At 41.3% G+C, this 23,738-nt stretch overlaps 1 protein-coding gene across 1 annotated transcript in view; it reads left to right on the forward strand.

Moving 5' to 3' along the window:
• The window catches only part of slc7a11 (solute carrier family 7 member 11), a 153,485-nt gene that overhangs the window by 20,124 nt on the left and 109,623 nt on the right, over positions 1-23,738 (forward strand). The window contains exons 3-5 of the mRNA XM_078404639.1: positions 1,012-1,127; positions 15,627-15,752; positions 21,439-21,538. Of these exons, the coding sequence (XP_078260765.1) occupies positions 1,012-1,127; positions 15,627-15,752; positions 21,439-21,538 (342 nt within the window). The remainder of the gene's footprint in view (positions 1-1,011; positions 1,128-15,626; positions 15,753-21,438; positions 21,539-23,738) is intronic.

Consider the following 23,738-nt stretch of genomic DNA (forward strand, 5'->3'; position numbering starts at 1 on the left):
AAAATGCATGCTCCTAATTTGTTAGCTTTTTCTGTTGGGCACACTCATGAATAATTAAAAGAACACTTTGATTTAACTGAAGAAGGGTCTTGATCTGAAACATCACCCATTCCTTCTAACCAGATATACTGCCTGTCCTGCTGAGTTACTCCAGCATTTTGTATCTTTCTTTGATTTAACTTTGCCTGCTCAAGGTAAACAAATTTGGAGTGTATCCTTCCTCAGAACAATTATTGAGGGGACAAAGTGCTGGAAACTGAAGAAGGGTCCCAATTCGAAACATAAGTTGTTGATTCCCTCCACAGATACTGCCTGACCTGTTGAATTAGGTTTAGTTTTATGTTTATTTTTGTCATGTGTACCAAGCACAGTGAAAAGTTTTGTATTGCATGCTACCCAAACAGATCAGATATACAAACATAAATACAAACAAGTTAAACTCGAATATGATTGAGAGAGCAAAGGGGAAGATATAGAGTATGGAAATAGAGTTTGCAGCATTTGAGCCATTAGTGTCATGGACAAAGTCCACAATGGGGTAGCGGTAAATTGGGCAGTACCCTAACTTATAGAAGGACCTAGCTTATGGAAGGACTGCAGCTCTTTGAGTTTTGCTCAAGATTCCAATGTCTGCAGTTTCTTGTGTCTTTGGATATAATCAATGATAATGTGATTTGGACAACTTTTGTGATTTAAAAAAATTGCCAATGACCAGGGTGTTTTTTTTAGTTGTCCCTCTTTATTTAACCTCTTTCATTCTACCTTGCTTTGTGTTTGCTTCAATTTCAAACAAATTTTCGTTATGCCTTTCTGCGCTAATGTCTTACTTTACTTGCACATTACTTTGTCTTCTTCCTTTTTGAATGTGTTGTGTAACTTACAGATATACAGTATATTGTGTATAATTTCTGTTTGTCTGAGTCAATGTGCTAGTGATGCTTCTGCAAGTAAGATTTTTCATTGTACCTGTACCTCACCAAAAATAATATTATCATATTGCTTTCTGTGCAGACCTGCCGCCACTGCTGTTATATCCTTGGCATTTGGTCAGTACATATTGCAGCCATTATTTATGCCATGTGGAGTTCCAGAAATTGCAGTTAAGATCACCACCACCATTGGAATCAGTAAGTTCTCTTGCATTGTCATCTCTGAAACTACTTTTGTTTCTGTTCAACAGTTCGAGTATTGTCATTTATGTAAAATACAAGGCTGGCCAGGCAGAATCTCCGGAGAACATGGGGAGGTGACATTTTGGCTCTGGTCCTTTCTTTAGAGTCGGGGGGAGGAAGCTGGAAGAGAGGTGGGAGGGTGGGAAGCCTAGCCAGAGATAGGTGGATATAGGTGAAGGGGGTGGGGGGGAGAGGGGAGGCTTAATTGGCAGATGGTTGGAAAAAGGCCAGAGATGCAAAGACAAGAAGTGTGAAATTAGCAGATAAAGATAGAAGAGGCATAAAATGTGGATATAGATGGAAGGAGATAGGGGAATGGGAAACATGAAATGGCTGCTCTGTTTTCGCTATTATATACATGACTGCACTTTAAAGGTATTTCATGAGCTATAAAGGGCTTGGTACATTCAGAAGTTTTTGACACCACAGCTATAGCTATATATATATATATAATTTTTCGTTTAAAAAAAAGAAATGCAAAAAAATTATTGTCACCGCACTTTCTTTCACTGAATCAATTCTGCTTACATTATAATATTTGTGAAGTGTTAAGCAACATACCTCTGGCTTCCGTGAACAATGAACACCATCAATCTTTTGCTTTTGTAATGCACAGTAATGTTCCAGCAGCTTGAGTGATGAATGTATCCAGGGAAGCATTTCCCATGTATGCCTTAGGCTCAGTAATTTACTAAAATAAAGAAATTTAAAGGCCTCATTTCAGAGGTATGCACCATTCCAAACTATGGCTTGCAAAGTGGTTAATGTCACTATAATATTGCCTAAGGTGGACTTTGGATAATGCTAGAGTATAGGCAAGTTCTACTTACAATCTATATACTAAAACTCTTGTTTGTTTGTGATCGAACTACAGCCAAAACGGTACACGGTTGGCCAACAATTGTAGGCCCACCTTACTCACCGTCATTGCTTTAATGGTAATGCAAGTAGTTTTATTGAAATCGGTGTTATATTTTTAAAGTTATTCACATTTTAAAGTTTAAATCTATCTCCTAGGGAGGGAAGAGGGAGGGAGGGGGGTGAAGGTGGGGGAGGAGGGAGGATGGAGAATAAGGGGGTTGAGGAGGATGGAGTGGGGATGAGGGGAGGGGGTGGAGGGAGGGGGTGAAGGGAGGGAGGATAAGGGGGTTGAGGGGGAGGGGGAGGGGATGAGGGGGAGGGGAGGAGGGAGGGGGTGGATGGGGAAAAAGGGGGGAAGGAGGGGGGGAGGTGAGGGTGCTGCACCAATGCAGGCAAGGTTTGGGCCCAACGGGTCCACTTGGTCTAGTATATTCTAAATCTAACAGTAAGGAACTCATTGCGCATGTTACACTGTATTATGGCGTCCTTTGTCCTCTGACAATGTGACTTGGTTTAGTTTAGTTTAGATTAGATATACAGCGTGGAAACAGGCCCTTTGGCCCACCGTCCACACTGACCAATGATCATCCATACTAGTTCTGTTATCCCAGTTATGCATCCTGTACACCAGGGGCAATTTACAGAAACCAATTAACCTACAAACCTGCCATCCTTGGGATGTGAGGGGAAATTGGAGCAACAGAAGAAACCCACACGGTCACAGGGAGAATGTGCAAACTCTGTTTAGACTGCACCCTTAGTCAGGATCGAACCCGGGTCTCTGGCACTGTAAGGCACTACCACTGCGCCGCCGTGCTACCCGATTTGCCGACTTATTTACATTACATTTTGCAAAGAGCACAATCGCATCTATATTTCATTGGAATATCGAGGTCTTAATAGAGCAAGTGACATGAGTAATGAAACTTCGATGCTGCTCCTTGTTTGAAGGAAGAATAAATATTTAGGGCATGTGACCCAATGTGCTATCACCTTCATGAAGCCAGTCAACAATGGTGGATAGATAAACTGAGTCAATATTTTATGTCCAAAAATTCTTTGTCAGAACTGGGAGAGATAAAGATTTTAAGTTGTACAGAAGGTGATGGGAGGAATGGATGGAATGAAGGAGATATCTGTTATATCTGACCATTTGGAGGCCCCACAATTTTATTCCATGTGTCCACAAATGCAGGATTTTAAACCCTCTGCAATAACATTGACTCACTCTGTTTTAAAGTGATCCACAGTTCTACTTTACTCTCGGATGCATTTGCTACTGCAACAGATATATATTTTTTTCTTTCTTGGTCTCTAACTGCCCAACTAACCCTTTTTTTTTATGGTCTCATCGTTTGACACATTCCCCTCTGCGGAGCATCTTGGACAATGCAGCTCACCCCCTCCATGACACACTGGTCAACCTGAGGAGTTCCTTCAGCAACAGACTGGTTCCACCAAGATGTAGTACAGAATGCCACAGGAGATCCTCTTTCCCTATGGCTATCAAACTGTATCAGTCTGCCCCCTTCTGTCATGGGGTAGACTGACTCCCCTGCCCCCCCCCCCCCCCCCCGCCCCCAATCTTTGCACATCCCCAATTCTTTCCACTCGTCACTTTAGTTTCATGTTTCATGTATATTGTGTTTTATGACTGTTGGCAGATCAATTTCCCTCCTGGGATAAATAAAGTTCTATCGTATCGTATCATCCTATCCATTTCTCCCACTTTTCACAAGTTGGCCCTAGTTTTTAGCTATGTATATATTTTCTTTGACTCTGCCATGATGTAATGGGCCTAGATATTTGGTTGTGTGTGAAAACATGCACTGAGAACATAGTCATAGAACATAGAACAGTACAGCACAAGAACATGCCCTTTGGCCCACCATGCCTGTGCCGAACATGATGCCAAGATCAAATCTTATCTACTGGTGCATAATCTATATCCCCTTATACTCTGCACATCCATATGCCTATCCAAAGCCACTTAAATGCCACTATCATATACATAGATACATAGACAATAGATAGACAATAGGTGCAGGAGTAGGCCATTCGGCCCACTACCATTCAATGGGATCATGGCTGATAATCCACAATCAGTACCCCGCTCCTGCCTTCTCCCCATACCCCTTGATTCCACTAGCCCTATGAGCTCTATCTAATTCTCTTTTGAATGCATCCAGTGAATCAGCCTCCACTGCAGAAGCCGATTCAGACTCTTCAGTCAATGGAAATAGTTGAGGCAGGTACTATAACAGCATTTAAAAGAAAATTGGACAGATACATGTTTAGGAAAGGTTTAGAGAGATATGAGCCAAACGCAGGCAAAAGGGACCAGTTTAGATGGAACATTTTGGTCAGCATGGATGAGTTGGTTGAAAGGTCTGTTTCCTTGTGGTATGATTCTTTGACCATAACTCTTAAGATGCAGCATCACTGTTATTATGTATAGTAAAGTCTATTTTATTGATGAATTCTCTTGTACATTAAAGTTATACCACTTAATGTTCAGAGGTTATTGATTTGTTAAGTATTACCATATTTATTATTATCAAAAATATTATGAATCCATGAAAACTACTTAATAGTCCTTGCTATCATTCACCCTCTGGCATTTACACAGAACTAAAGTAACGACAGTACCCTGGTTATGCTATCCATTATGTTATTCATCTTCCATTATAGATGAGGCTCCCACGAGGGTCTCCTCGATATCTCACAGCTTTGTTCTTGCTCCCCCTCCCCCCATTCGTAACAAGGACAGAGTTCCCCTTGTCCTCACCTTCCACCCCATCAGCCGTCGCAAACAGCATATAATCCTCCAACACTTTCGCCACCTCCAATGGGATCCCACCACTGGCCACAGCTTCCCATCTCCACCCCTTTCTGCTTTCCACAGAGACCGGTCCCTCTGCAACTCCCTGGTCAACTCGTCCCTTCCCACCCAAACCACCCCATCCTGAGGTATTTTTGCCTGCAACCGCAGGAGATGCAACACCTGTCCCTTTACATCCTCCTCAACTCCATCCAAGGACCCCAATAGTCTTTCCAGGTGAGGCAGGGGTTCACTTGCACCTCCTCCAACCTCATCAACTGTATCCGCTGTTCCAGGTGTCAACTTCTGTACATCAGCAAGACCAAGCACAGGCTCGGCGATCGTTTCGTTGAACACCTCCGCTCAGTTAGCCTTAACCTGCCTGACCTCCCGGTTGCTCAGCACTTTAACTCCCCCTCCCATTCCCAATTTGACCTTTCTGTCCTGGGCATCCTCCATTGTCAGAGTAAGGCCCAGCGCTAATTGGAGGAACTGCACGTCATATTTCGCTTGGGTAGCTTACACCCCAGCAGTATGAACATTGACTTTAACTTCAAATACCCCTTGCTTTGCCTCTCTCCACCCCTTCCCCTTCCCAGTTCTCCGACTAGTCTTACTGTCTCCGATTACATTCAATATTTGTCCCGCCCACTCCTCTGACATCAGTCTGAAGAACGGTCTCAACCCGAAACGTCATCCATTCATTCTCTCCAGAGATGCTGCCTGTCCCACTGAGTTACTCCAGCATTTTGTGTCCACCTTGTTTATGTTAGTCAGCTCATAAGTTGATTTTCTCATAGATCAGAAACATCGATTTTTTATAGCTACCCACGTCGTATCTTGGATACTACAACTATAATTCTTTATAATTCTGTCCTTTAATTGAATAATCACCATAACACTATTCAAAGTTATAATTTCCTTAACTTGAATCTTTTTTTTTCAAATTAAGGTGTCATAGAGATTGCCTGGGGACCTGCCAAACAGGCTAACAAATCAGGAATAACATATGGCAGCAGATTTAATTGTGGTTAAACAGTGGTTTCAACTTAGATGGGGATCTTTGGACAACTGCAAGCCCGGGGGAAATGTTCTAATATGAGTTTGTGCATTCCCAAGAGTGTAGGCTTCCATAGTTCTGTTTAAATAATTGTAGAAAATCAGATAACCAAAAACAAAATAGTAATATTACTATATTTTTTCAATAAAATACTTTCCCTTTAGGGGGGAACACCTCAAATAACATTCTTCTAAAACCAAAGAGCTTTGGAAGTTAGTTAGATAAGAAAGATAAGGGACAAAATAAAAACATTTGTCTGGTTGCAAATCAGCATGTTTTATTGATCAAGATTTGTGAAGAAATGTTCTCTGGTTTCTTCTCATTACAATTGTCTGCACATGAGTTAGAGCTAATTTCTGCTTTAATCTTCAAAGGAAATCTTAAAATAAGAAGGATGGATTAATTAGTCGGAATCAGTGTCCCCCATTTTATGCCACCTCCCAAAATCAAAATGGCTTCCTTGAGTTGGAGCATGAACTCACAACTTTCCAGCTCAAAAGGAATGCTGTTTTCACTGAAGCCTGGCTAGTGTCGTACTTAGAAACATAGAAACATAGAAAATAGATGCAGGAGGAGGCCATTCGGCCCTTCGAGCCAGCACAATCATTCATTGTGATCATGGCTGATCATCCCCAATCAATAACCCGTGCCTGCCTTCTCCCCATATCCCTTGATTCCACTAGTCCCTAGAGCTCTATCTAACTCTCTCTTAAATCCATCCAGTGATTTGGCCTCCACTGCCCTCTGTGGCAGAGAATTCACACTTAAAAACTGTAAGGAGTTAAACAAAATAGATGACTCTGGGTTCTCTTCAGCAGTTGGAAAAGAGGATGTATTTATTATACAGTGTCAGTTCTAACTTACTTTTGTAAAGCTGAAAGGATTCAGGTAGGATTGAATCACAATAATATACCCATTTTAATCCCCATGTAGTACCGCACGAGGAGCAGCTTGGAATATTGAAGTACAGTGAGATCTACAAATCAATTCAACAAGGATTGTGGCCAGTGTTGCAGCTCCCTGTTATGTTTTTATACTTCTACTGTTCATTACAGTTGAGCGCACCAACAGTGATCCTTCTGACCCTCAGACTGCACTGAGGACAGGCAATGCATTAAAGATGAGCAGCCTTACTATTATGGTACACACCCGCCCTTGCAGACAAATCACGAACATCGCTGTACATACCCATACTATATACAAGCAACATGTTAGTCAAATAACACCGTTCAGTTATCAGGTACGAAGTGTAATGCATCACTTGCTTGCTATGGAGAAGCAATGGAATAGAGGGCATTCAGTTAATCTGATAAAATGTTAAACTCTTAACTTTCCTTCTTGCTCTTCATGCCAAACCGACTTTGTAAATGGTTCACCCATTCTATTCCCCTGCTTATCAGAACAATCATTTCTCTCCACAAAAATCCACCCTTGAGGCCATAAATGAATCATTATCCCCTATTTTATGTTATCACCCATGTGTTATCATCACCTTTTATGCTGTACCTTCAACCCTGCATAAACTACTCATCCAATATTTTGCTTCTTTCTTGATATACTCTGTCCAGCTCACCATCAGCACCAGGTGTCAAAGGTTATTGGGAGAAGGCAGGAGAATGGGGTTAGGAGAGAGAGATAGATCAGCCATGATTGAATGGTGGAGTAGACTTGATGGGCCGAATGGCCTAATTCTACTCCTATCTCTTACGACCTATGACCTTACTTTTGCTTCCAATCCACCGTTGCCTCAAATTTAAAATGTTCATTTTAACAGTCAAATCCTTCCTCGACTACACCCATTGATATTTATGTAACAATTCACCAAATACTATAACCCTTGGTGAAAAATTATTTATTTTATTCTTGGCTATCTCTAGCCTCCTTAACCTACTATATCTTTAGTTGTCAAAGTCCTAAGCTCTGTAAATCTCTTTATAAATCCCCTTGCTACCTCCCTCACTTTCTTTCTAGAATGCTCTCTCCAAAACCTACCACCATGAAAATATTTTGCCATCTATTGCCCTCAAGATGTGGAGGGGCAACCTTGCATGACCTAAGTTGATTGTCAATAATATCTTCTGAGCATAATAACATGTAAAATCATTTAATCCCTTTTACAATATGGAATGGCTACTGATTATTAGGAACACACATATACATAGGTAATATAAAGGGGCTGGGTGTGTAAATTCCCTTTTCTAGGACATTGCCATATGAAGGGATCTGGGGATCCCATGGATATTGCACCTAATATTTTGTTGAATATCTCACAGTGTTTAAAGCATATGCTGGAATAACACTGGCAATTAAAAAGTATCATATTTGTCTCTATTCACAAAGTGCTGGAGTAACTCAGCAGGTCAGGCAGCATCTCAGGAGAGAAGGAATGGGTGACGTTTCGGGTCGAGACCCTTCTTCAGATGGGTCTTCTGAAGAAGGGTCTCAACCCGAAACGTCACCCATTCCTTCTCTCCTGAGCTGCTGCCTGACCTGCTGAGTTACTCCAGCACTTTGTGAATAAATACCTTCGATTTGTACCAGCATCTGCAGTTATTTTCTTACATCATATTTGTCTCAGTAATTCCATGCAGGGATGGTGTCAAGTAGAAACTCAGCCAGAATTCCTGAACCTGATTAACAAATGTATGAGAAAGTACATCATAGGAAAGCAAGCTGAAAGCCAGACGGGCTACCGCAAATGCCTTGATCCATTGTGAAGATTATTGGACTTTAGTTCAATAAGAAGCAATGACTTTAGGAGGAGAGGGAATGCACAGGAGTTTGAAAAGCTGTTTTGTGCCCTTTTACCATATCTAATTAGCGATATAGTGGCACATCTAGTAGAGCCGTAGCTTCACAGTGCCAGAGATCCAGGTTCGATCCTAACCTTAGGTGCTGTCTGTGGAGTTTGCATGTTCTCCCTGTGACCACGTGGGTGCTCTGGTTACCTCACACATGCCAAAGATGTACGGGTTTGTAGGTTAATTGACTTCTATAAATAAAAAATTGTCTCTAATGTGTAGGAAGTGGGATAAGGTGTGTTGATGGGTGATCGAAGTTCGGCGTTCAGTCTGTGTGCTGAAAGGCCTGTTTCCATGCTGTATCTTTAAACTCTAAACTAAACTCTAAAACAGCTCCTTAGATTTCATATGTTTTCCAGTCTTTCCAGTTTAACTCCAAAAGGATAGTCAAGAGTTAAGAGTATTTAATTGTCATGTGTTCCTCGACTGGAACAATGAAATGCTTACTTGCTGCAGCATACCAGGCACATTAACATAACAACACAACCTGTAAATATAAATAAATAATAATACAATTAATTATCAGTTATTCCTGGTAAGCAGACCACAATAGTGCAAACCAAAGGACACAGTGCAAACTTACATAATGGTCATAGTAGTTTTGGTGCTGACATAGGGTTGTGGTTAGGCTTGTGCAGAGTGGTTCAAGAGCCTGATGGTTGATGGAAGCAGCTGATTTTGAACCTTGAGGTAATGTTTCTCAGGCTTCTATACCTTTGCTCCAATGTTAGCAGCAAGATGAGAGCATGGCCAAGGTCACCAAATGCTCCATTGAACCTATACAGCTGTGCGGTGGAGATCATAGTGACTGAGTGCATCATGGCCTGGTTCGGTAAATCAATCACCTAAGTATGAAGGAGGCAGCAGAAAGTGGTGGAAAGTGTGGATATTTTGATGGTACTAGCTGCCTTCTTGAGATAGTGCTTCCTGTAGATCCCTTCATTGGTGAGGAGCTCAATACATGTGATGGACGAGGCAATGCCCCCCACTTTCTGCAGCCTCCCAGAGGTTTAATAGAGTATTTGGTGACATGCTGAATCTCCTCAAACTTCCAAGGAAGTAAAGGTATGATGAGCTTTCTTTGTGAATGCAACAATGAGCTGGGCCCAGGACATATGATCAGGAATGTGCTCTGCCAGGAACTTGAAACTGTTGACTCTCTCCACCACTGTCCCGCCAAAATAGACATCCATGGACTTTTAGCTTTCCTTTCCTGAAGTCAACAATCAATTGACTTTCCAATATTTATTCACAAAATGCTGGAGTAACTCAGCAGGTCAGGCAGCATCTCAGGAGAGAAGGAATGGGCGACGTTTCGGGTCGAGACCCTTCTTCAGACATGTCAGGGGGGCGGAACAAAGGAAGGATATAGGTGGAGAAAGGAAGACAGTGACTTGCCAATGTTGATACCAGTGGAAACATCAGGGAATAATCTAAGCTGCCATTCTTTGCCCTCAATTGTGATTTCCCTGAGGAGTATACCAGTCTCACGTTGCAATTATGAAACAAAATAGACTCATCGAGTGCACAGAGAGTCAAAAAGAACGGCACGAGAAACTCAATAGGTCAGGCTGCATCTGTGCAGGTAAAGTGGTGGTCAACAATTCAGGTCTTTGAGGCAAGAACTTGAGCTGAGAAACGCACTGTCAAAATTGCAATCAGGGCATCGCAGTGCCAGTACCTTAGGATATGACACCTTAGGCTCAGTCATGGCATCTCCACCTCACTGAGATGTCTCCAGGGATGGGCAGTCAGCTGAGGTAGAACTCCATATCTATTGCAGGCTCAAAAACAGAACATGCAGGAAAGAGCAGCAGCATTAATGTTTCAGGGTTGAAGACGCTACTTCATTTTTGCTGCCATTTTCTTTTTATTCTCAGTTTTCTACCCTCTGCAGGTTTTGTTATATTCTTTAACATTCATTAGCCAGAGTATTGAGTAGAGAAGTTGGGAGGTTATGTTTAGTTGTGCAAGACGTTGGTGATGCAACACTTGAATTAATGTGTTCAGTTTTGGTCATCCTGCTATAGGAAAGATGTTAAGCTGGAAATAGTGCAAAGAAGATTTATGAGGATGTTGCCAGAACTTGACACCCTGATCTGTAGGGAGGGGTTGAGCAGTCTAGGACTTTATTCTTTAGAGCGCAGGATGACGAGGAGTGATCCTATTGAGGTGTATAAGATGAGAGGAATAGATAGGGTAAATGCAGAGAAGAGGAATCGAGAATCAGAGGACATAGGGAAAAAGATTAATAGGAATCTCTGGGGCAACTTTTTTTGCACAAAGGGTGATAGGTGTATGGAATGAGCTACCAGGTAGTTGAGGCAGGTACTATTGCAACATCTACAAAACAATTGGACAGGTATATGGACAGGATAGGTTTTGAAGAAACACAGGCAGATGGGACTCATGCAGATGAGGCATATTTGTCGGCATGGGCAAGCTGGGCCTGTTTCCATTCTCTATGACTCTATGACTGTACCTCTGAATACATTCAAGAGAGAGCTAGATAGAGCTCTTAAGGATAGCGGAGTCAGGAGGTATGAGGAGAAAGCAGGAACGGGGTACTGATTGAGAATGATCAGCCATGATCACATTGAATGGCGGTGCTGGCTCGAAGGGCCGTATGGCCTACTCCTGCACCTATTGTTTATTGTCTATTGTCTATTGTCTATTGACTTTAGCAGTTTAATGCGGGCAGGTGGGCTCCATGGACCACAGGCAGTGGTTAGATGCAGGAAAGTTTAGAGGTTTCTGTAATAACAGGAATTGTGCTCCTTATGTAGCTTTAAATTACTTAGCATTGGATAATTTGCTTGACAGATAACGGAAGTTTCCAATCCCTTTCACACTGATATATTTTTTCTTTAAACTGATATATTTTCCAATATTTCTCAGCATTAACAAAAGTAGAGTCAAGAAAATATAACACAGTGCACATCATGCAAAAGTGAAATATTGGCCTGAAGTCCTGTACCAGATAACATTTGTGGAGGCATTAACTGATTTATTATAAGCAGTTTAAGTTAAAAGAATTTCAGACCAATGTACGAAATATCAATTTTTTTCCCTTAGTCTAATTTTGAGACCCATATTACAAATTAATCTTTACTTGCATGAAGGAAGTTACAGAAAAGCAGATTAATTACTTTGGTCAAATTTATTGAGACTGCTTTTGCAGGCATTTTGATGAATGGAGGTTCTCAAGCAAGGAAACAAAATTACAGTATGAAGCTTGTGCCCTGAAGCTAAGTGTGTCATGTTTCTCCTCGTTGATTTACACAGGGTGTCTGGAGGACAACTCAACACCAGGCAAAACGTCTGTGACTTTTTTAAAAAAAATCAAAAAGAGTTATAACTTGCAGGGAATGAATTATGGCTTCTTTTTACACAAGCAGAGGTAACCACATTTAGCACTTGGTTGTGACTCTGACTTACTCCGTCAGCTCTGGCTTTCTTGAACTCATGTCTCTGGCTAAAATACTTAATTATTATTTTTGTCACCCCTTAAGGTTTGCAGTGAATTATTTCCTGCTCAGTGAGGTTAGAAAGGCCAATGGTTGTTGGCAGACTTTTCTCCATCTAGATCTAGTTTTTGTTATGAAACAATCCCTTCCATGGAATAATAAAAAGCAGGATATATTTACTTGTACTAAATCCCAATAATTTGTCTTAACCTCATCTATAGATTAATTCAAAGCACTGACATTCTTAAAATACGTTATTCTCCCTTATTTGGCTAGAGTGTAATTTAGAAGCAACTTGTGTTGTTACTATTCTTTATTGTGCATTTCTAACTTCTGGGAATTTAGATGAAATATTGCACATTTATTATGTCAGAGCCTTGTAGTCAAGCGAGAGGGGAGATTCCATTCATGTAAATTTAAGCTGGACATTAACTTGAGAGAGGGAGGAAAAGGGATTTCTAGTTTTTAAAAAAAGTTTTAGAGATACAGCGTGGAATCAGGCCTTTTGGCCCACCGAGTCCACACCGGCCAGCGATCCCCGCACATCAACACTACCCTATACACACTCGGGACATTTTTACACTTATACCAAGCCAATTTACCTAAATACCTGTATGTCTTTGGTGTGTGGGATGAAACCGAAGATCTCGGGGAAAACCCACGCGGTCATGGGGAGAAGGTACAAACTCCATACAGACAGCACCCATGGTCAGGATCGAACCTAGGTCTCGGGTGCTGCAAGTACTGTAAGGTAGCAACTCTACCGCTGAGCCACTGTGCCGCCCTGATCTTTAATCGACTCATTCAGTGTCGCACAGAGTTCCAATGAAGGAAAATAACCCTCTCTTCACAGGACTCTGGTAATTGTATGAATGTACCAACTTATTCAAACATATCGTATACGTACAAGCACCTAATCTATCCAACATTTTAAATGAGTCTAACATTAATGCCAATGTGAAAATGCAATCAGATATGGGATTTAATCACCTCAGAACCTCTTTTTAACTTTCTCTGCTGGAATAAGTATCAGGAATTTACATCAGTGCTCTTTAAGGGCCTATCCCACTTAGGCACTTTTTTAGGTGACTGCCGGCGACTGGACCCCCCTAAGACAATGTCTGCGACAAGCTACAACAACCTACCACCTAGTCGACGTCAAGCTATGGCAAGCTACCGACCACTGGCGACCCAATCGTTGCGAGTAGGACGTCCACCTAAGACCACACCTACGACAACCTCCGACAACACCTACGATAACCTACCACCACAGAGGTGACAACCTATGACAACTGAAATCAACCTACGTCCACCTACGACAAACTACGACCCTGAAGACTGAAGACAACTGAAGACAATTCACGTTTCACCCAGTTTCCCTATAAAAGGGGGTGTATGGTAGGGTTTCCAATCATTCTGCATCATGACTGTTTGAAAGTGATGCCATGATAAACTACTCTGAAATACAATAACTTCATACATCAATTTTCCATCAAAATGTCAAGAATTTCCTTTATTGATATTGAAACAAACAAAAATTTTTAAAAGGTTGATAAGAACATACAACAGTGCATACAAAAATATTGCAATAAACCAATAAATCTCAATAAACTTCAAACTTTAAAATTCAAACTTTAAATAGAATACGTGTAAAAACATACAAAACCTAACATCATTTATGGACACATTACACTGATGGATGATCAGATCACGTTCACACTTGGAATTCACCAAAGTCAGCACTGGCGATAACTTACAACAACAACTATGTCAGGATACGTCAAGCTACGCTCATTGGCGTCAAACCCACTGTCGCCGAAAATTTTGAAACAGTCTGAAAATCCAGCGGCGACCAGAAAGATGTTACAACTCTTTGGCAACAGTCTTCATGCCTGTCGTCGCCTAAAAAATCGCCTAAGTGGGACAGGCACTTTACTTGTATAAAATCTGAAAGATTTAAGTTTTATCTACATTCATTGAACAGTTCAAGGCAGACACAACATACAAAAATCATCCAAGCACAATTCCTTGCACATGTGGTGTGGAAAACAATGATGCACAACTGGATTCTATTTGTAGGACCTTCATTCTCATCCTCTTAAAACTGCGTCATTTCTGTGTTATATTATGTGAGAATAATTATTGTCACATTGTTTCCTGTTTAAAAATACATCAATCGCCAACTAATTTCTAATCCATCATTTTATTTTTGATCTCACCCTTTGGCATTTAAGTTTTATGAATGTCACAGTAGGCCACAGTGACGCAGCGGGTGATATAGTGGCACAGTGGTAGTTGCTGCCTTACAGCGCCAGAGACCCAGATTCGATCCAGACTATGGGTGCTGTCTGTATGGAGTTTATATGTTTGCCCTGTGATCTTGTGGGTTTTTATTGGGTGCTCCGGTTTCCTCCCACACTCCAAAGACGTACAGGTTTGTAGGTTAATTGGCTTCAGTAAAAGTTATAAATTGTCTCTAGTTTGTAGGATAGTGCTAGTGTACAGGCTGATTGCTGGTTAGCGAGGACAAAATGTCATCTATGCATGCTCGCCAGCGATACTGCCCAACCTGTTGAGTTACTCCAGCACCAGAGAATTACATAATCTGCTCCCCTTGCTTCTCTGAAAACTCTTCTCCATCTCACCTGATAATTAAATGCGGCTTGGACACCACCAAAAGCAACAACAAGGCTTGTAGGTTGATCCTCTTGTGCAGATGTTCTTCACCAGAACTCTAACTATACCTACTAAAGATAATTTAAATTGACGGAGTGCTATGCCTTTATCAAATAACTTTTTAGTTTGGTTGTATTATTGTGAAGTGTACCGAGGTACATTGAATAGCTTATTTGGTGAGCCTTCCACAGTGTACAGATAAAGGATAAAGGGAATAATAGTTGTTTTTTTTGTTGAAATCCTTCTTTCCCACATTATTTGTCCAATTTATTTTCTCCACCTGTACCCAGGTCTTGCACTGAGACCAAGTCTACATCCAACTGCTATAGAAAATATCAGTTCTTCTCTGGATATCTTGCCCTTTGATTCAGCACCACCTTGCTGTGAGACTATATTTGGTTTGTTCCTTATTCTCACTCCCAGCCCAGCAATATCTTACCAAAATCAGCAGACCTGCTGTGAGAACAATCACATTCACAATAGGCAGTTTCTGCATCAAGTCCACATTGGTTCCAAATGGAAAGCAATTATTGCTAAGAAGGCTGAGAGAGATGGATCTCTTTATTCATGTGGTCAACAATTTAATCCTATATTATGTATTATTTGTTTTGATGCCATTACATTCCTCACTCTGCTAATAATGTGAAGAAAATTGTCTGGTATTGGTTATGAGCCAGTTGTCTGTTAGTGACACCCTTCAATGTGACATTGTGCAGTGTGTTGTTACCTGAGGTAACAGTGCTCCTTTTATTTTGTTTTGTTTTCCAGCTGCGATAATGTACATTAACAGCATGAGCGTCAACTGGACTGCGCGGCTGCAGATCTGTCTAACATTCTGCAAACTTGCTGCCATTTTAATAATCATCATCCCCGGACTGGTGCAGTTGTTCAAAGGTAAGCAGGCACAAAACACTTTACCATTTCTAATAAGCCACAGGGCAACAGATTATTCCAGACTGACCAAAGATAAATAGTTTTGTGTCTGTTTTGTGCTTCTTTTTATTTTATTGTCACATGAACAGGTAGGGTTAGGTGCAGATACAATGAAAATATACCTATATTATACAATGAAAATATACCTATATTATACATAAATCACACTTAAATTCTACAAGACTGTGCAAAAAGGAGACATTAACACAAAGCACCATTCAAAAACAAATCCATGATAATGCAAGAGGAGGTCCTTTATGTTTCTCATGGTTCTTGAAATGACCCTATGTGACACTATGACAGCATGTAACATAATGAACTCAAATGGCCAGGCCAAAAAAAGGCTGTGCCCATGAAAAGAATGTGAACAATTTGGACAGCCCGTAAAAGCCCAGCCTCATTTTGCAGCATGTTACAGATGGGAATCTCAGCAATTATTTGTGCTGCTGATGGGCTCCAGATGAAACCCGGTGGCAGATGCTTTGGCAGATTCACCGTTTGAAATCTGGTGGTAATCTTGGGACTGCAGCATTTGGATGCTTTTGTGCCAAAGCCTAGGCTGGTTTAAATTTACTCAGCTAAACTTCAACAGTGTGGCATGGAATCACTGATCCAGCAAGATTTAGCCCAATTAATGCAACAGCAGGACTAAAATTCCATTCTTATACAAATGTACTTATTGTTATCTATTGTCTGCTTTTAACTGGAGGCTTTTTTTAAATTATAGTTTTTGTTTTAAAGCCTTTAACAGAGACTTTAATGTTAGCAACTTATAGTACCAGCAATGTGCTTTTGGATAGATTGTCTTGATAACTAACATAATGGGAGACTGTGAGTCGACACCAATCGTTGTCGACCTTCAAAGAAGATTGTTGTTGTTTGAAACTCATTCAAATCCCTGTGATGTTATTTATCAACAGCGCCTCTTGATGTTAGTGTCACAGTGCAAAGAGGCATCTTTATATCAGTTATATATCACTGACGTAAAAAAAGCTATTTATATTTTGTGCTCCACAGCATCATGAAATCCCAAATATCTGTAAGCCATTTAATTATTTCTTAAACATGAACACTAATGTCCAGTCGGAACAGTAACAGTCAGCTTGCACTGTCATGCAAACTGTTAAGTAACATGAAGATCATAGAATCTATTACAGTAATGTACTCTGAGGGATAAATATTGATCAGGACACTAGAAGCAATACTTTGTGTGCAGATGCTGGTTTAAACCGAAGATAGACATTAAAAGCTGGAGTAACTCAGCGGGACAGGCAGCATCTCTGGAGAGAAGGAATGGGTGACGTTTCGGGTTAAGACCCTTCCTCCGGTCTGAGTTACTCCAGTTTTTTGTGTCCATCTTCAGAAGCAATACCTTGGTCGTTTTCAAAAAATTGTAATGGGTTTATTTAAGGCCAATAGACAATAGACAATAGGTGGAGGAGTAGGCCATTCGGCCCTTCGAGCCAGCACCACCATTCAATGTGATCATGGCTGATCATTCTTAATCAGTATCCCGTTCCTGCCTTCTCCCCACACCCCCTGACTCTGCTATCTTTAAAAGCTCTATCTAGCGCTCCCTTGAATGCATTCAGAGAATTGGCCTCCACTGTCTTCTGAGGCAGAGAATTCCACAGATTTACAACTCTCTGACTGAAAAAGTTTTTCCTCATCTCCGTTCTAAATGGCCTCCCCCTTATTCGTAAACTGTGGCCCCTGGTTCTGGACTCCCCCAACATTGGGAACATGTTTCCTGCCTCTAACGTGTCCAACCCCTTAATAATCTTATATGTTTCGATAAGATCCCCTCGCATCCTTCTAAATTCCAGTGTATACAAACCTAGTCGCTCCAGTCTTTCAACATATGACAGTCCCGCCATTCCGGGAATTAACCTAGTAAACCTACGCTGCACGCCCTCAATAGCAAGAATATCCTTCCTCAAATTTGGAGACCAAAACTGCACACAGTACACCAGGTGCGGTCTCACTAGGGCCCTGTACAACTGCAGAAGGACCTCTTTGCTCCTATACTCAACTCCTCTTGTTATGAAGGCCAACATTCCATTGGCTTTCTTCACTACCTGCTGTACCTGCATGCTTCCTTTCAATGACTGATGCACTAGGACACCCAGATCTCATTGTACGACCCATTTCCTAACTTGACACCATTCAGATAATAATCTGCCTTACTATTCTTACCACCAAAGTGGATAACCTCACACTTATCCACATTAAACTGCATCTGCCATGCATCCGCCCACTCACACAACCTGTCCAAGTCACCCTGCAACCTCATAGCATCTTCCTCACAGTTCACACCGCCACCCAGCTTTGTATCATCTGCAAATTTGCTAATGGTAATTTTAATCCCTTCAACCAAGTCATTAATGTATATTGTAAATAGCTGCGGTCCCAGCACCGAGCCTTGCGGTACCCCACTGGTCACTGCCTGCCATTCTGAAAGGGACCCATTTATCACCACTCTTTGCTTTCTGTCTGCCAATCAATTTTCTATCCATGCCAGTACTCCACCCCCAATACCATGTGCTCTAATTTTGCCCACTTATCTCCTATGTGGGACCTTGTCGAAGGCTTTCTGAAAGTCAAGGTACACCACATCCATCAGCTCTCCCCTGTCAATTTTCCTAGTTACATCCTCAAAACATTCCAGAAGATTAGTCAAGCATGATTTCCCCTTCGTAGATCCATGCTGACTCGGAACGATCCTGTCCTATCCAAATGCTCCGTAATTTTGGCTTTTATAATTGACTCCAGCATCTTCCCCACCACTGATGTAAGACTAACTGGTCTATAATATCCCGTTTTCTCTCTCCCTCCTTTCTTAAAAAGTGGGATAACATTAGCTACCCTCCAATCCACAGGAACTGATCCTGAATCTATAGAACATTGGAAAATGATCACCAATGCGTCCACGGTTTCTAGAGCCATCTCCTTAAGTACCCTGGGATGCAGACCATCAGGCCCTGGGGATTTATCAGCCTTCAGTCCCATCAGTCTACTCAACACCATTTCCTGCCTAATGTGAATTTCCTTCAGTTCCTCTGTCACCCTAGGATCTCTGGGAGATTGTTTGTATCTTCCTTAGTGAAGACAGATCCAAAGTACCGGTTCAACTCGTCTGCCATTTCCTTGTTCCCCATAATAAATTCCCCTGCTTCTGTCTTCAAGGGACCCACATTTGCCTTGACTATTTTTTTCCTCTTCACATACCTAAAAAAGCTTTTCCTATCCTCCTTTATATTATTGGCTAGCTTACCCTCGTACCTCATCTTTTCTCCCCTTATTGCCTTTTTAGTTATCTTCTGTTGCTCTTTAAAAGAGTCCCAATCCTCTGGCTTCCCACTCTTCTTTGCTATGTTATACTTCTTCCCTTCTACTCCCTAGCGTTTGAGGCTCATTGAGGAGGCGCTGTGAACTGTTTGCGTGCTACTGTATGTTTCTTTTTTTTTTCATTGGAACCTAATCAGATGTACAGCACTTTGGTCAACGTGGGTTGTTTTTAAATGTGCTATACAAATAAAATTGACTTGACTTGACTTTTATTTTTATGTTGTCCTTGACTTCCCTTGTCAGCCAGGGTTGCCTCTTACTCCCCTTAGAATTTTTCCTCCTCTTTGGGATAAATTGATCCTGCAACTTCTGCATTATTCCCAGGAATACCTGCCATTGCTGTTCCACCATCTTTCCTGCTCAGGCCTCCTTTCAGTCAAATCTGGCCAGCTCCTGCCTCATGCCTCTGTAATCCCCTTTGCTATACTGTAATACAGACACTTCCAATTTTCCCTTCTCCCTCTCAATTTGTAGAGTAAAACATCATATTATGATCACTGCCTCCTAATGGCTCTTTTACCTTGAGTTCCCTTATCAGATCAGGTTCATTACACAACACTAAATCCAGAATTGCCTTCTCCCTGGTAGGCTCCAGTACAAGCTGTTCTATGAATCCATCTTGGTGGCACTCCACAAACTCCCTTTCCTGGGGTCCAGTACCAACCTGATTTTCCCAGTCTACCTGCATGTTGAAATCTCCCATAACCACCGTAGCATTACATTTGCGACATGCCAATTTTAGCTCTTGATTCAACTTGCACCCTATGTCGAGGCTACTGTTTGGGGGCCTGTAGATAATTCCCATTAGGGTCTTTTTACCCGTATAATTCCTCATTTCTATCCATACTGGTTCTACATCTCCTGATTCTATGTCACCCCTTGCAAGGGAGTGAATATTATTCCTTACCAACAGAGCTACCCCACCCCCTCTGCCCACCTGTCTATCTTTTCTTATATTATATATCTTTTCTATACGTTGTGTACCCCTGAATATTCAGTTCCCAGCCCTGGTCCTCTTGTAGCCATGTCTCTGTGATTCCCACAACATCATACTTGCCAATGTCTAACTGAGCTTCAAGCTCATCCACTTTATTTTTTATACTTTGTGCATTTAAAAACAACACTTTAACTTCGGTATTCATCTCCCCTCTCACATCGGTCGCCATTGGCCTTGATCTTACTCTCTGATCCCATCTAGAACTTTCCTTCCCATTTATTCGAGAGTCCTTTGCAATTTCTCCTGTATTCCCTTCCCCTTCAACTCCATCTTCATATTCCCAATTTGTCAACCCCTCCCCCCCACTACTTAGTTTAAACTGGGAAGGCAGACATGGACTTTGTTTATTATCTCATCCAAGTGACAATACCTCCAACAATATTGGCCTACAGTGTCAGGTAAATTGTGTCTTCCGATCTCCCCAGAGTAAATCCTGAACCCACAGCATTTAATCTTTAAAGGCATGTCTTTATAAAACATGGCTGACGAAGAAGGGTCTCTACCTGAAAAGTCACCTATTCCTTCTCTCCAGAGATGCTGCCTGTCCCGTTGAGATATTCCAGCATTCTGTGTCTACCTTTGATTTAAACCAGCATCTGCAGTTCTTTCGTACACATGGCTGACTATTTTCTATCCAACTGCACAGGTTCCTATGGGGCCTCTAGTCGCAAGCTTAGCTTCTAGATTCTGACATAATGCATAAAGTATATAAGTAAACTACTAAATCAGAGTTAGTCCTGATTATACTTCTCATACCTTTTAGTCAATGTGGGCAATGTTTTATCTTCCACAGGAATCGCCTTCTTTCCCATCTTCAAACACCAACCTTCAAATCTAATCGTGTAACTTTCCGTTCCTTTCTCCCTCACGTTGATCCTGACACTTTAAACATATCGTTTTTGCCTAAAACTGTTTCATACTATAAACATTTTTCACATTTTTACCGTCCTTTGAAAGCTCCTTTTTGTGTTAATTGGAATTGACGCCTCGTTTTAGCACCTTTGAATGTGGTAAAGATGATTGTAACAACACCTCATCAATAATTGATTCTTGGACTCTTATTCTAGTAAAGGATAACACTAGAACATTCTTATGTAATTATCAGTCAGACACTTTCTTCGCACAGCTTTTGACTAATAACATTTGTATGTTCACAATTCAGTCCAAACCCATTACTTTGATAAATCAATTTGTAGAAACTATGTCTTCAGTAAGTTTGTTTAATTACTCAGATTATTTGTTTCGGCCAATCACTGTTATTACATGATATTTCTGCTTATTTTCCTTTCTCTTAAACCACAGGGGAAACACAAAACTTTCATCAATCCTCCCAACAAAGAGAAGTTAGTCTTACGGGACTTCCCTTGGCTTTTTATTCTGGAATGTATGCATATTCAGGGTGGTAAGTCAAGTCAAGTCAATTTTATTTGTATAGCACATTTTAAAAACAACCCACGTTGACCAAAGTGCTGCACATCTGATTAGGAAGGAAAAAAAAAAGAAACATACAGTGGCGTTCACACAGGACATCACAAGACATTTGGCGTGTAGGGACGGAAAGTAGGCCCAGCAAAAAATGTTCTCATAAAGGCTCTTATTAAAAGAAAGTTAGTAAACCAGCATCAGCAGTTCCCTGTGTCTGCACTTAATTGATGTGTGTGCTATAATCGAGAGCAATCTACCATTTTAAACAACAAAAATTAATTATGTGGAATTAATTTAATAATTTTATTTCACTCAAAACACAAACTGATCAAAAAGTCCTCCACTCAGTGTACTATTCTAATGGGCCAGTTTGCATTAGAAACTGACCAGCACATATCTGAACCATATCGTATATCCATGCACATATCAATAGTCAATCAATATCAATCAATAGTCGTTTATTTGTCACATACACATAAATGTGTAGTGAAATGAAACATTACCCGCAGTTTGCACTTCATAGTCCACTGACATACTTATTATATCCTGCTTACTGTTCTAATGGGTCAGTGTGTATCAGAAACTTACTAGCACATATCTAAACCAAATCACATATCCACACACACACGCACTTCATAGTCCACTGGCATTCTTATTATATCCTGGCCATATACTTAGCAGATTGCCCTGGAAACATTACACAGAGTTCTGATAATGTTTGAACAGAGGCTGGTTCAGAGGTTGTCTGCTGTCCACACCCCTTTGTCCAAAGAACTTGGTGCCTAGAATACTGTACTCCCTTATTTATGCGAACGTGGAAAAATATCAGAGAAGGATGATAGGAACTACTGGGCAGGCCCAGTGGATTGCTGTGCTTAAACAGACTGCATCACGGGTAAACCCATATTATTATAAACGTCTTGGTTGCAAGCAACTCTCTAGCAGGAGTAAGAATAGAAAGGCAGATTATTATCTGAATGGTGTCAAGTTAGGAGGAGTGGGAGTTCAACGAGATCTGGGTGTCCTAGTGCATCAGTCAATGAAAGGAAGCATGCAGGTACAGCAGGCAGTGAAGAAAGCCAATGGAATGTTGGCCTTCGTAACAAGAGGAGTTGAGTATAGGAGCAAAGAGGTCCTTCTACAGTTGTACCGGGCCCTGGTGAGACCGCACCTGGAGTACTGTGTGCAGTTTTGATCTCCAAATTTGAGGAAGGATATTCTTGCTATGGAGGGCGTGCAGCGTAGGTTCACTAGGTTAATTCCCGGAATGGCGGGACTGTCGTATGTTGAAAGGCTGGAGCGATTGGGCTTGTATACACTGGAATTTAGAAGGATGAGGGGGGATCTTATTGAAACATATAAGATAATTAGGGGATTGGACACATTAGAGGCAGATAACATGTTCCCAATGTTGGGGGAGTCCAGAACAAGGGGCCACAGTTTAAGAATAAGGGGTAGGCCATTTAGAACGGAGATGAGGAAGAACTTTTTCAGTCAGAGGGTGGTGAAGGTGTGGAATTCTCTGCCTCAGAAGGCAGTGGAGGCCAGTTCGTTGGATGCTTTCAAGAGAGAGCTGGATAGAGCTCTTAAGGATAGCGGAGTGAGGGGGTATGGGGAGAAGGCAGGAACGGGGTACTGATTGAGAGTGATCAGCCATGATCGCATTGAATGGCGGTGCTGGCTCGAAGGGCTGAATGGCCTACTCCTGCACCTATTGTCTATTGTCTATTGAAACCGTGAAACTGATCTTTAAGTAACAATATGTAGAAATTGTCTTCTCAAAGATAAACACAAAATGCTGAAGTAACTCAGCGGGTCAGGCAGCATATCTGAAGAGAAGGTATGGATGACATTTCAGGTCAGAACCCACCTTCAGACTCAACAGCATCCATTCCTTTGTCCTTAACCTGCTGTTGATCAGCTCAGCAACATTTCTAAAAGTATAATTCACCTTAGATTTTAACAGGTTAATCTGACATTTGAGCAGATCTTTTGGAAATTTCTAAAAAGTAAACTGGGAATTTTTTAGATAGAAGAGGCTTGGGGAGAATAAAATATCAAATCTGTTTCTGTTAAAAATCCAAATCTCATCATTAGTGACACCCCTGTAAAAAAAATAGGTGCTGCTTAATAAGCATTCAAAGTGACATCATTGGCTCTATTCACCCCAGGAGAAA

Source organism: Rhinoraja longicauda, chromosome 1, assembly GCF_053455715.1.
Source record: "Rhinoraja longicauda isolate Sanriku21f chromosome 1, sRhiLon1.1, whole genome shotgun sequence".
Lineage (NCBI taxonomy): Eukaryota > Metazoa > Chordata > Chondrichthyes > Rajiformes > Arhynchobatidae > Rhinoraja > Rhinoraja longicauda.